Source organism: Rhinatrema bivittatum, chromosome 1 (assembly GCF_901001135.1).
Source record: "Rhinatrema bivittatum chromosome 1, aRhiBiv1.1, whole genome shotgun sequence".
Lineage (NCBI taxonomy): Eukaryota > Metazoa > Chordata > Amphibia > Gymnophiona > Rhinatrematidae > Rhinatrema > Rhinatrema bivittatum.
Genome location: NC_042615.1, coordinates 538,676,671 through 538,691,541, shown reverse-complemented (window position 1 = coordinate 538,691,541; position 14,871 = coordinate 538,676,671). Strand labels below are relative to the sequence as shown.

The following is a 14,871-nucleotide window of genomic DNA, read 5'->3' as shown; positions in this document are numbered from 1 at the left end:
ATATTGTAACTTGTCTTAATTATTTATTTATATTTGTACTGAATATATGTCATTATTACATTACCTTTCCTGTAGCAAACTCCCTTTGCTAAATAAACCCTCTTAAGGGCCAGGCCACAAGATAGAACCATGCTGGATTCTTGTGAAATACCAGTTCTGGAATTGTCAACCCAGTCCTTGGGATATACTTAGCCAGTCAGGTTTTCAAGATATCCACAGTGAATATGCATGAGAGCGATTTGCATGCACTGCCTCTATTGTATACAATCTCTCTCATGGCATATTCATTGTGGATATCCTGAAAACCAACCTGGCTAGGTGTGTCCCAAGGACTGGCTGAAAAGATATCTCTGGATAAACAAATCTTTGAAGAGAGGAAAGGCCAGCAGGCTCCCTTCCAACATCTTTATTAGACTTGCATACCATAGCCACCTCAGCCAATATGGAACAATCAATATCACCAGGCCTTGATGCTCAGAAATGTTTTGCACTACTCTGCCCTCTAACGGCCACAGCAGGAACACATATGGCAGGCCTTGCTCTGGACACTTTTGAATCAAAGTGTCCAACTCTGAGGACTTTTTTCTCTTCTTTGAGTGAAGAAGTTCTTTACCTTGGCATTGCTGCTGGAGGCCATCAAATTCATCACTGGTTCTCCCCCCATTTATTGGCTATCATGGAGAAGGCCTCCTTCTATAAGGATCACTCCCCAGCATCCAGAGAGTTCTGGTTAAGAAAATCCACTTGAACATTCTCCAATCCTGCTATGTGAGCTGCCAAGATCATTCTTATATTCTTCTCCACCCACTTCACTATCCTGTACTAGATAGCGGGCCCCCAAACCTTCACTGAGAATTTCGAGCACATGTGGCACTGCTTGAATTAGCATCTTTTCTTGTTGCTGCAAAATGACTGAAATCTGCTGTAAGAACTAGACTGCTCTTGACCAGACACCTCCCTGACCGTCCAGCTTTGGGTCCCAGAACTGACTTTGAGAAGGCAAGGAGCGGATAAAATAGAGAATATGATAGAGGTCTTTAAAATTATGAGAGGTCTAGAATGGGTAGATGTGAATCAGTTATTTACTCTTTCAGATAATGGAAGGACTAGGGGGCACTCCTTGAAGTTAGCAAGTAGCTCATTTAAAACTAATTGGAGAAAATTATTTTCCATTCAACACACAATTAAGCTCTGGAATTTGTTGCCAGAGGATGTGGTTATTGCAGTTAGTGGTAGCTAGGTTTAAAAAAAGATTTGGATAAGTTTTTGGAGAAGTCCATTAACTGCTATTAATCAAGTTGATTTAGGGAATAGACACAGCTATTATTGGCATCAGTAGCATGGGATCTACTTGGTGTTTGGGTTTCTAGGTACTTGAAGCCTGGATTGGCCACTGTTAGAAACAGGATGCTGGTTTTGATAGACCCTTGGTCTGACCCCATATGGCAATTTCTTATGTTTTTATGAACAGCGCCTTTGGGCCTAACCCTGGTCTCAGATATAGCATGGGATGTGCTTGGCTACCATCTGCTGGAGACAGGGAATACAGGCAGGCTAAGTGCAGGACAGGACCCTATATAGGGTGGTATCAGCAAACTATTTGTTCTCTATCTCCATCTAGTGGCTGGGGGAGTATAATTCATGCATCTGGACTGGTCTGGCTATATGAAAAGGAAACTGTAATAATACACAAGAAAAGCACCTAAATTAAAAAATGACTGCAGGAGTATATTCATCCTCTAGAATGACAAAAAACTGAGTGGATGCAGGTCCAGTGATACATTGGAAAGTAGTACACCAAACAAGACAGTTTATGAGACCCATTTGTATGACAACATTGATGCTTATCAGAGAATATTGCAATGTTATTTGTTACTTATACATACAATTAAAACTGTAAATGTATTTTTTAAACTTTCTTTCCAAAGGAAAAAAATGACTTATTAAATCGTTATGCCTGAGTGTCCACCGTAATAATTTATAGTTTGGTGTCCTATGAACATCAACTTTCAGGGCATTTCAGGGGAAACGAATAAGTCTGACAGAGGTATTTTTATTTTGATCCATGTAACTGTGGAAATTTCGGAATTCTGCTCATCCTGAGCTTTGTAATTATTTTGATTCACATACCTGTGAAATTCTGAGTTCTGCTTACCCATAATGTAAATTAGCAAGCTGGCCCTTGCTTTTTCTCTTTCCACTCTCTCCTGCCTGCAACTTGTTCTTTCCCTCTCTCTTCTCTTGCTCCTTGCTTCCCTACCCTTCTCTCACTTTGTTCTTCCTTCTCATCCCCCCATCCCTCGCTTTTTCCTTTCTCTTTCTTGCACATCTTTTCTCTTTCCCCTTGTTCTCCCTCCCTTTCTCTAATCCTTGTCCCCGTTTGCTCCCTTTCTTGCCTCTTTCTCCAACTGCCTCCTCTCGCCCCTTGCTATACTCTCTTTCTCCCCTGCCAGACAAAGTATATGCAGGCACTTTCACTAAAGGAGAAATCAGGCTCATTAGTTCTACATAGAACTGCTTGATAAAAATGCACATAGAAAGAGAAAACACATTGTAATATCTCTTGCTGAAGACAACTGATGTTGATTCTTACCTTGTTTACAATTATCACTAACTGCTTTCTCTTGTTGCTTTAAGAAAAATCTACTGCGGTCAAACATAATGGTGGCAAACTTCCAGTCCATCCATGCTGATATTTCCATACTCATCAGTTTGCTTAAAACAGGTGTGGCCATTGCTTCTAATAGACAATATGCATGGCATTCACTGGCTAGTTTAAAACAAAATTAAAATATAGTAATAAATAACCTAATGCTATCTGATATGAATACTTTATACGTTTTTCCAAAGTTTTGGAGTTTAATCAGCTAGTGATGTAGTCTCTCAAAGACAAAAATTATATTTGTTCCTGAAGCAAGATATCTCTGGCAAGAATATACCATAAACCTTCAGTAAGAAGAGGGAATCTAAGTAGAATTGGATAGTACCCACATTCCCAGGGCCCAAATATATCACTTCTGTGGCTTCCCTATACCTCAGTGACTTAACTGGACAGACACACCAATTCAGTTCTCTTATGTCGTAGGGCATAGCCTTGTCTTCAAGTCACAGAGCAGGAAAATGATACCTTGGGGAATTCTATGTGACTGTATAATGCAGAATTGGTGCAGAATTTGGCTGGCAGCAGTTCTACATCTGGGCATAAGTGTAGCAGGCCAGCTGGACAGAGAGCAGGGAAGTGGTTATAGCATTAGCCTGCTTGGGTGGAAGGAGGCACTGGTGGAATTATCCAGCAGTTACAAGGGTTAAAAGCCTGCATGAGGCTTAAAGATTGTTTTAAAAACACTATCTTGGAAGCCCAGATAATGTAAAAGTTATTTTTGTGTAGCAGGTGTTCCCAGGTGGGCAATGTCAACAAGCAAAGCCCTGATTGTAAGCTTTGATTCACAGCTTCGAGAGTTTCAGAAGCTCTACTGAGCATGTGCAGGATTGTCCTGCATCATGGCTGTCATGCAGGGACCCTTACAGTTCTTAAAGTTAAATAAAAGGAGGTGGATGGGTTCTGTGAGGACTTACATCCTGCTTGTCCTCAGAGAACACTTGCTACAAGTAAGTAACTTGCACTTGCTCTGAGGACAAGCAGGAGTTAGAGTGCTCACAGGTAGCAAATCCTTATTTACAGGCTGGTTTTTACAAAATGGGGAGAATAGAACATGAACAGTGCCAATTGAAACCATAAAGTTTATGCTAACAGGAAATTTTCAAGAAATGTATTTATTTAATTATTTTAGAAGCAATCTGGAAATAAAAGGAATGGGCCCTAAGAGTGATGGAGTTGATTTCTAAACCTCAAATAAATCTTTCAGGACAGACCGAACAAATCTACTGTCATATTGGGAGTCCCTCTCCAAACACTAATGAGTTGCGAGTATGTAGATGAAACTCCACGTTGTCATTTTGTAGATCCCTTCATAGAGCCTAACCTTAGATGGGCAACTGATGCTGCCATGGATCTAATGCTATGAGCCTTGACATGCCCTTGTACAGTTAATCCTGCCTGAGTGTAATAGAAAAAGATGCAATCTGCTATCCAATTAGACAGAGTGTGTTTGGTTAACGCAATTCCAGGTCTATTTGGGTCAAAAGAAAAAAACGTTGGGTGAACTTTTAGGGTTTGAATCTACTTCAGACAGAGGGCTAAAACTCTCTTACATTCCAAACTGTGTAAGATCTGTTCACTTTGTGGATGTGTGACTTGGACTAAAAAATACCAGAAGGGCGATTGATTGGTTTGTTAAAGTTAACCCTAGTAAATCTGAGGCAATGTGGTTCTCCAGGAAACTTATGACAACTCAGCTTCCATCACCTATCATGACAGGTACTCCTATTCAAGTTCATGAACTTATTTCCACCTTGGCTGTTAGAACTGATTCATCACTTACTTTCTCTAATTATATCTCATATCTACTGCAAACATCTTATTTTTTTCTGCATTTCATTTGTCGATTAAGACATTATCTTGATCGCTCAGATCTTCAGTTTCTCACTTGCTCTTTAGTCCTTTCTCAGTTGGATTACTATAATGTGCTATTTCATGGCCTCACTTCCATTCAGTTAAAAATACTTCAGATAGTTCAAAATACAGCCACTAAATTGATTTTTGGTTTATGGAAATATGACCATGTTACTTCCATACTTCAATACTTGTGTTGCCTTCCTGCTTAATATGTGTTCAGTTTAAGATTGAGTGCTTAGCATTTAAAGTACTTTGGTGAGGCACTCCCTCCTATCTTTCAAGCCTCCTAGTTCCTTATCATTCTTGGCGAACTTTGCACTAATCTCAACAAGAACCATTAGTGTTGCCATCCTCAAAGGAAATTAGGCTCTTGACTAGCCAATTGTCTAGATACTCCCTGCAAGCATAGATGTGCTATTACGATTGCTAGACTTTGAATAATTGTGGTGTGGATGCTAGGTCAAATGGCAGAATGTGATACTGGAGATGGTGCTTCCTTATTATGAACCTGAGATACTTCCTGTGACTTGGATGTGTTAGGGAGCATGCCCTTCAGGCCCTGTTAGGAGCGTGGAGGCATGGTCCCATCTCAAGGGAGTATGTGAGCCCTTGGATCATGATGCGGCTCAGGGAGGAGCTCCAGACACACCGCGAAAGGTGAGCAGGTATGAGTACGGGTGGAGCAGGAGCAAGGCTGGACTGAAGACAAGGCGAGGAATATCCGGAACAGGAACAAGGCAGACTCAGCCCTCCACTGGACCTACACGCACCAATGATATCCAGCAATGCAATGCTAGTCTCAAGAGTAGCCCTCTGGCCACTCAATAGCCCTTCCGGACCACCGCTTGGGAACGACGAGTGCGTGAGGCCAGACGGAGGCTGAGGGCAGGAACACGAAGACTCAGACGAAGACTCAGGATACTCGGAGGATTCAGACGTAGATTTGGATACTCAGGAGACTCAGACGAAGCCTTGGATACTCAGGATACTAGGAGGACTCAGACAAGGACTCAGGATAATCAGAAGGCTCGGACAAGGATTCAGGTTACTCAGAAGACTCAGACAAGGATTCAGGAGTGAGGCGAAAGTACTGGGTGAGAACTGCATCGCAGCGCGCCCTACACAGCTGCCCATAGCTGGTCGTAGACCACGCTGAACGTGAAGCAGACTCCAGCAAAGAAGTGGAACTTGAGACTGGAACATGACGAAGATTCAGTAGAGGCTACACCGGGGTGCTCCCTACACAGCCGCCTGACTGCCTTTACATGACACAACCTCTCTCTCTATTCTAGCAGAGTCCGTAAGAGAAGCAAGTTACATGGTTGTGGGATCCCAGCACACGCTTGTGCGTGAAACTTACTTCAAGGCGCTGTCCCGGACTGCCCTTTTTCTGCCCACATCCCACCCTTTTTGCTCAAAACCTTTGTAATGTGTGTACTGGGAGATATGCGTGTGACCGTGGGCCTTTAAAAATCCACGTGGCTTGTGCGCTTCCAAGTACGCATGTATTTCCTGGCTTGGCTGCATGTAGGATTTTGAAAATCTACTTGTATGTGTCACATATAGGTTCTCACAGGCATGCACACATATACACATAATGTATCTGTGAGGGAGAGAGAGCCTGTGTATGTGAGAGAGAGGGAGTGTGAGAGAATGTATATGTTATTGTGCTTGTGTATAAGAGAGAAGATACAATTTGTGGGGCCTTAGCTCCCCAGATCCCCCAATGACAATCTCAGGGTGACTGGAAATCAAAAGATCCCATGTATGGAGAGCAGGAGATTTATTAATTCTTATTAGTTTTAATTATTGGGTGTAATTTGATGTTTCTACTCTTTCGAAATATTTAATTTTGGGGGGGAAATAGAACATTTTTTATTATTATTATTAAACAACTTTTATTGAGCAGAAACAAAGGAAACAAATCACCAAGGGGAACTCACAGTCACGAGTCCACCCGGTGCATGAAACTAGTTGGCATATAAAGGGCTCTTTTACAATTTCTCCCCTCGAGATCTACATCTCCGTCACCCCTTTCCACCCCCCCTTACCTTACCCCTCCCAACCCCTTCCCCCTTTTCCCCCCTTGAGAGGTCACCAAAGAGTCTTGTCATGTTGAAAGCCAGGCACACAGACCAGGCCACGATGAGTGACACATCAGCAGTGTAACGTGGAGGCATATCTCCTCAGGCATTGAGGATCAGGCTGCGCACTCGGTGGGGAAGCGATTGCACGTAGTCATTCCAAATCCGTAAGAATTTGCGGCGATGCAGAGGTGAGGATCTGGAAGTCAAATTTTCCATCTGCATCAGCTTATGAAAAGCGTTCCTCCACATCCAATATGTGGGGCACCACCGGAGTTTTCCCAATGCAACAGGATCAGCTTTTTCCCAACATAGCTGGCCTTCTGGATGAGCAGACGAGAGTCCGCCCCCCTTACCACCATTGAACTTATACAACCAAATAAAAGAACTGTATGTGAGAGAGGAACAGAGACGCCCAACAATCTCTCCAAATATGTTGTGATGGAGACCCAAAAGTGTCAGATTCTGGGACATCCCCAAAAAGAGTGGGATAGAGTACAGGAGCTGGCATGACATTTTGCACACTGACTTGTTTCTCTCAGACTAAGCTTACAGAGAAATATGGGAGACAAGCAGGCTCTCCACAGAAATTTGTATTGCATCTCCTGATAATAGGAGTTGCCAGTTACCCTGGTTATCTGTTTGAAACTAGTTTGGATCACCCTGGGCGTAACCTTAAATACGCCGTTGCTGTTCCATCTCTCTGCCAAATGCCCTCCCTGTGTTTTGTGGGTCAGTTTCTTCAGACCTCTGTGTGCTTCAGTCAAGGTTAGTTTGGTGTTTCTTTCCAACCGCAACACCCCATTCACTGCCTCGAATACTGTTGGCGCCTTGCACTCAGCCGGCAAAGAGCCAACGTAGTGTCGTAACTGTAAGTAGGTAAAAACCTGCTTCGGGCTGAGAGTATATACAACACATAATTCAGAAAAAGAAAGGAGGGCCCCCTCCCCATTCAGAACATGCCCTAATTGGGTGATACCTTTCTTGGTCCAAACCTGAAACCCTGCTGTCTGAGAGCCCAGTGTGAACTGTGCATTACCTTGCAGAGGGAGTAGATAAGCGCATATCGGGGGGACTTGAAGGAAGTGGCATAACTTCCTCCACGACTTCCGTAGCGGTTCCAATAAGTCATGATTTCTCTGTGATTCTGGTAGTAAGGGGGTTGCAGCTTGAACAAGAAATCTTAAATCCAATGGTGCCACATTATTCACCAAATGGTTTGAAATTTTTTTTTGGTGTTTGGGAAATTTTCGATATTCTATTCATTAACCGGTTTGAAACATGAATTCTTTTTATGAATAAGATTTTAATATTATGAATGTTTTATATTTCTTGATTTTATTATTTAATGTTTTATAGAAAATGCTAACATTTCTGTTTTTCCATTGCTGCTCTGTATGTAGAGGCTGGCTTGTTGTGGGTTCCAGTTCAGTTCTTCTCAGCACGTTTCTGTTTATACTTTCTGATCTCTTTGTTCTGTATTTGGTGAGGGTCTGTGTTCTGCATATGTGACTGAGGTGAGCTATTTTGCTGGCATGTAATTTCTATGTAAGGATCTATAGCAGCCTGGTTTCCTAATGCTTTTATTGGTATTGTAGGGTCTGATGAAATATATAAGAAAATTATTCCTTACCTGCTAATTTTCGTTCCTGTAGTACCATGGATCAGTCCAGACAGTGGGTTATATCCCCTGACCAGCAGATGGAGTCAGAACAGAGTTTGAGAGCGTCAGCATATAGAGTAGTGCAGCCTCTGCTGGAGCCCAGTATTACGCATAGCAAAGCCGAAAAGCAAAACACAACATTTTGGATCCAGAATAGTTCCGAAAAAGGAACAGAGAAAGATATAAGTAAACATACGGTCAACGGGACCAGCAACAGTCAACTTGTGAGGAGCTGTGAACAGTAACAATAATCAGAGACAAACAGAATGAAAGATACCTGGAAGAATCCGAGCAGGACCTAATGAAACCCCTAGTGGCGGGCGTCTGGACTGATCCATGGTACTACAGGAACGAAAATTAGCAGGTAAGGAATAATTTTCTTTTCCCTGTACGTACCTGGATCAGTCCAGACAGTGGGATGTACCCAGCTTCCCTAAACCGGGTGGGGGTCCTGAGAGACCTGCTCGGAGAACTTGATCGCCAAAAGAACCCGTGCACTGAGGCGCCAGGTGTAGTCTGTAATGTCTGGAAAAAGTGTGCAACGACTTCCATGTCGCCGCACGGCAGATTTCCTGGGAGGAAACGGAGCGAGATTCCGCCCAGGACGCCGCTTGGGATCGCGTGGAATGAGCCGAGACGCTGCGAGGCGGCACCCGCCCCGCCGCAATGTAAGCCGATGAGATGGCGTCCTTTATCCAGCGAGCAATAGTCGTCTTGGATGCCTGAGAACCTCTCCTCGGTCCTGACCAGAGGACAAACAAATGATCGGATACCCGGAAGTCATTGGTAACCTCCAGGTAACGGAGCAGTACACGCTTGACGTCCAGGAGCCGGAGAGACCGGGGTTCCTCTGGAGCAAACGCTGGAAGTTCCACCGTTTGATTGACGTGGAAGGCCGAGACCACCTTTGGTAGGAAGGATGGCACCGTACGAAGGGAAATCCCGGAGTCAGAGAAACGCAGATAAGGGTCCCGGCAGGACAAGGCTTGAAGTTCTGAGATCCGGCGAGCAGAAGAGATGGCTACCAGGAAAACCGTCTTGAGGGTCAGGTCCTTGAGGGAGGACCCCCTCAGGGGTTCAAAAGGAGGGCCCGACAGCGTTCGCAGGACCAAGCTGAGGCTCCAAGAAGGGAAAGGATCCCTGACTGGTGGCCGTAGGTGTTTGGCACCCTTCAGAAAACGTGCGATATCCGGCTGAAGGGGTAGAGAGCAGTCCTTCTGTACCAAGACATTCAAGGCCGCCACCTGAACCCGGAGCGAATTATAGGCAAGACCCTTATCCAGACCATCCTGTAGGAAATGAAGGATCAGCGGGACAGTCGCCTCCATGGTTTGGACTCCGCGGTCGGAGCACCATGCTTCGAAGACCTTCCAAACTTGAATGTAAGCGACGGAGGTCGAAGGCTTGCGGGAACGAAGCATTGTTGAGATCACTGTCTCCGGGTAGCCTCTGTGGCGGAGACGGCGCCGTTCAAAAGCCAGGCCGCAAGACAGAAGAGTTCTGCCTACTCGAAAAATACCGGACCCTGGCGCAGAAGATGAGGAAGATGGGACAGGCGAAGTGGGCCGTCCACCGTCATCTGAAGTAGATCTGCGAACCATGGCCGACGGGGCCATTCCGGGGCGACGAGAATTACAGTCCCTTGATGATGTTCCAACCTGCGGAGAACCTTGCCGACCAGAGGCCAAGGAGGAAACACATAGAGCAGTTGATCCGACGGCCACGGAAGGGCGAGGGCATCCACCCCCTCCGCGCCGCGCTCTCTTCTGCGGCTGAAGAAGCGTGGAGCCTTGGCGTTGAGAAAGGTCGCCATTAGATCGAGGCGTGGAGTCCCCCAACGACGGATGATGAGATGCATTGCCTCGTCGGAGAGAGCCCACTTGCCGGGGTCTAGCTGTTGACGACTCAGGAAGTCCGCTGAACGTTGTCCACCACGGCGATGTGAGAGGCCGCTATCCGGACGAGATTGCTCTCCGCCCACTCCATCAGGGGAGTAGACTCGAGAGAGACATGCTTGCTTCTTGTCCCCCCTTGACGATTGATGTAGGCCACGGTGGTGGCGTTGTCCGAGAGGATCCTCACCTCTCTGTGTCGCACCAGGGGAAGAAAACGCTGGAGAGCGAAACGCACGGCTCTCGTTTCTAGGCAATTGATCGGCCACTTTGCCTCCTCTGGCGTCCAAGTCCCTTGAGTGGCGCTTCTTTCGCAGATGGCGCCCCATCCCGCGAGGCTGGCATCGGTGGTCACCACCACCCAATTGGGAACCTCGAGCGAGACTCCCCGAGCCAGATGCGAGGGGACAAGCCACCAATCCAGGCTTTTCCTGGCTAATGGTGGAAGCGGCAGGATCACCTGATACTCCTGGGAGACTGGTTTCCAGCGGGATAGTAGGGACGCCTGCAGTGGACGCAGGTGTGCAAACGCCCAGGGTACCATGTCGATGGTGGAGGCCATTACTCCCATGAGCTGCAGATAATTCCAGGCGGTTGGTTCTTCCAGAGCCGAAAACCGAGACACGTGCTCTCTCAGGGCTTGCGCCTTGTCCTGGCGCAGGAACACCATACCCCGCCGGGTATCGAAGCTCGCTCCTAAGAAATCCAGGTGTTGCGAGGGCACAAGGGAACTCTTTGGAAGGTTCACCACCCAGCCCAGAGAGCGTAGGAATTGTACTACTCTGGCCACTGAGGTCTGACCATGTGAGAAGGACTTCGCTCGAATCAGCCAGTCGTCTAGCTATGGATGTACTAGGATACCTTCCTAGCGGAGGGCCGCCGCCACCACTACCATGATCTTTATGAAGGTTGGAGGTGCGGTCGCCAAACCGAAGGGAAGCGCCTTGAACTGAAAGTGTTGACCGAGAATCTTGAAGCGAAGATACCGCCGGTGAGCCGGCAGGATGGGAATGTGCAAGTACGCTTCCGAGAGGTCCAGTGAAGCGAGGAATTCTCCCTTGTGCACTGCGGCAATCACTGATCGAAGAGTCTCCATGCGGAACCAGGTGACCCTGAGGGCCTTGTTTACCTCCTTCAAGTCCAGGATGGGGCGAAAGGAACCGTCCTTTTTGGGAACGATGAAGTAAATGGAATAGTGGCCCAAGCCCATTTCGTCGAAGGGGACGGGAACGATGGCCCCTATTTCCTGCAGTCGGTCTAGTGTTTGTTGAACCGCTATCCTCTTGAGATCCGAACCGCAGGGGGAGAAGATGAACCGGTCCCTCGGGGGGCGGACAAATTCCAAGGCGTAACCGTCTCTTATGGTGTCCAGCACCCACTGGTCCGTGGAGATAACTGCCCACTCCTCGTAGAAGTCCATGAGGCGGCCTCCGATCCGGGGAGGTGAGAAGTGGGCTCCTTTGGCATCATTGGGATGACTTTGTGGACGGAATTCCCTGCCCTGGACCCTCTCTCGTGGGCCTCCGCCCACGAAAGGAACGAGACCAAGGCTGGGATCTTGTCTGCTGTGTCCGGGAAGCGGACTGTCGGTAAGACCTATAACGTCGCTGTGCCCTGGCCCTGGTTCTACCGGAAGAAAATGATCTGAAGGAACGCTGTCTATCCTCCGGCAGCCGATGCACCGAATTTTCTCCCAGTGACTTGATGATCTGATCCAGGTCCTCTCCAAATAAGAACTTCCCCCGAAAGGGGAGAGAGCCAAGGCTCGACTTGGAGGAAGCATCCGCTGCCCAGTTGCGAAGCCACAAGAGCCTTCGGGCTGCTACAACCGAAACCATGGACCGCGCCATTACGCGAAAGAGATCATACAGGGCGTCCGCCCCATATGCTATGGCAGATTCCAGCCGGTCCGCCTGGGCGGCCTCTTCGGGGGGCAATTCCTGAGAGGTGAGAAGCTGCTGTACCCAGAGTAAGCTGGCCCTTTGCGCGAGCGAACTGCACATCACGGCCCGCATACCTAGGGCGGAGACTTCGAAGACCCTCTTGAGGAAGGTCTCTAGTTTACGGTCCTGCGTATCCCGCAGGGCCGTTCCCCCCGTGACCGGGATGGTTGTCCTCTTGGTCACTGCCGACACCGCGGAGTCCACCTTGGGCACCTTGATAAGATCCAAAAAATCCTCAGGGAGCGGGTATAGCTTTTCCATGGTGCGTGTGACTTTCAAGGACGCCTCAGGAGTGTCCCACTCCCTGGTGAGAAGCTGTAGGAAGGATTCATGGATAGGGAAAGCCCTTGCCCTAGGATGGAGGGCGGCAAGTACTGGATCCCCTTTGCGAGACGAGGTGACGACGGCAAGAGCCACAGGGATCGGTGGATCTGGAGGTGGGTCGAGGTCCAGCTCCTGAATAATATGGTGGATGAGTTCATCCAGCTCTTCTTTTTGAAAAATCCATAGGGCTCGAGGGTCGTCCCCCTCCGTATGTCCATCCGGATGCGCCTCCGGGGGTTCCGGGGAGACATCTCTCACCGGCGAAGCCGCCCCCGTGGTACGCCGGGGTGGCACGGGAGAGGGACCCTGCAGGGATCCAGGCGTAACGGACGAGGCAGTGAGACCAACAGCAAGTTTAGGAACCTTGGGGGGAGGGGCCCCCAGGGGATTAGGCGCCTGCGCTCCCATACCCTGCAAATAAGCCATGTGCATTGCCAGAATAAAGTCAGGTGAGAAAAACGGAGAGCTGATTGGAATCCCTGGGGGGGGGACCGTCCTGGGAGCCCCGGTCGGGCAAACCTCCCGCCGGGGGCAAAGCCTGTTGAGAGCCAGTGCAACCAATCATGTCTGCATCTGGGAGCGAGTCCGTCTCACGCTGACCCCCTAAAATGGCCGCCGTTCCCGCCAAAGGCGGCATCGTGGCCGGCCCGTGCCACCCGGGCTGAGGAGGAGGCAGGTCCGAAATCGCACCGGAGGACTGCAGGGTGCCTTCCCCGTCGGGGAAGCACAGCTCACAAAGCCCCTCCCTCAGAAATTTATTCCCCGGCTCGCCGCAGGCCTCACACCTTGAGGACCGCGGCATGTCAGCACCGGGAAAAAGAAAAGCCTCGGGGGGGGGGGGGGCCAAAGACGAGCTAGTGCCGCGGGGGGGCCTGGAAATGGCCCTAACAACCCTCCGAAGGGGTCCAGTAACTGCGGGGGAAAACCCCCGTTTCAGTTGAGCACACACCCACGGGCGGAGCTTGCGAACCACGGGACCCCCAACGACACGTGGAGCGGCCGGAACCACCGGCATCCACGGGGCACCACCAAAAAGAAGCAAACCTGTGGAGAAAGAAACTCAAAAAACGTCCACTTACCCCAACGGAAGAGGAAAGGAGTACAGAATAGAGAAGGCAAAGCCACAGACACACGCCTCCTCAAAAATTGAAAACTTTTTTTTTTTAAACTTTAAGGATCCAAAATGAAGAGAAACATAAGACAGGGAAATACTGTGGAGAAAAAGAAAGAAATAACTATAAATGAAGAAACCCTGTCAATCTGGGGGAGCTAGTGGAACCCCCCACTCGCATCTGCTGGAGTCAGAAGAATACTGAGCTCCAGCAGAGGGTGCACTACTCTATATGCTGACGCTCTCAAATTCTGTTCTGACTCCATCTGCTGGTCGGGGGATATAACCCACTGTCTGGACTGATCCAGGTACGTACAGGGAAGCAGTGTTACCTTTTCATAGATAAGATTGTTAGGGTTGTTTTGGTATGGGAGGTTTACTATATTTTAATTTAATTTTTCTTTTTTTTTTTTTTTTTGAGGACGTCCAGTCAGAGAAGGGGGAATGGGAGGAAACAGGGCAACACAGAATGAAATGTGGAGCACAGACCAAACCCTTGGAAGCTCCATGCTCAAGTGGGAGAGGGAACACAGAGCACAGAGTTTTCACCACGGCAGCTGACCTTCCAATTCAGTCCTTTTCAAACAGCCTAACTAGGCATCATCTCAGAGCATGGGACAAAGAATATTGACAGGCTGAGGGTAGCACAGGAATCTATGCAAGGTGACATCAGCAAGCCTGTTAATTCCTGCCTCCATCTGCTGGTTGGTGAACATAACCCATGAATTTGGACTAGTCTGGCTGGATGAAGAGGACTGATTATTTATCCTTTCAAATTGTACTAGTACTGGGGATACTCTAAAACTGGCGGAGACATTTCTTTTTTCACTCAGCGTACTACTTCACTGTGAAATTTGTTGTTAGAGGATGTGGTCAAAGCATCTGGAATACCTGGATTTAGAAAGAGTTTGAACATGTTCCTGGAGGAAAAGTCCATAAATAATTACTTATTAGAGAGGGAAAACCACTTTTTACCCCTGGGAGTGGGCAACAAGGAATTGGTTCTATTCTTTGGAATCTGCCAAGTACTTCCTAATAATTTGGATTGGCCATTGTCTGAAAAAGGATACTGCCTGAAACAGTGAACCTTTGATCTGCTCATGGCACATCTTATGTTCTTATGGACTCAGATAACTTTAGGACAGCCTTTTTTTCCAACTATAACTTTAGCTGAACAGTGCTGAATATCAGCACTGACTGGCTACAATTTTACCATGTCCCAGGAATCCCTTCAGCCCTGCCTCTTTCTTTGAAGTTAAATTTTTACATGCAATATTCCCCCCCCCTCCCCCCCCAAAAAAATAATCTGGTCAATGGAAGGAGGAAGATAATAAACCG

The 14,871-nt window shown here is 47.7% G+C and overlaps 1 protein-coding gene across 1 annotated transcript in view; it reads right to left on the bottom strand.

Annotated features, from left to right (window-relative positions):
• LOC115099074 (protein shortage in chiasmata 1 ortholog-like) overlaps positions 1 to 14,871 on the bottom strand; it is a 131,390-nt gene that overhangs the window by 20,353 nt on the left and 96,166 nt on the right. Inside the window, exon 7 of the mRNA XM_029616383.1 lies at positions 2,594 to 2,770. Within this exon, the coding sequence (XP_029472243.1) occupies positions 2,594 to 2,770 (177 nt within the window). The remainder of the gene's footprint in view (positions 1 to 2,593; positions 2,771 to 14,871) is intronic.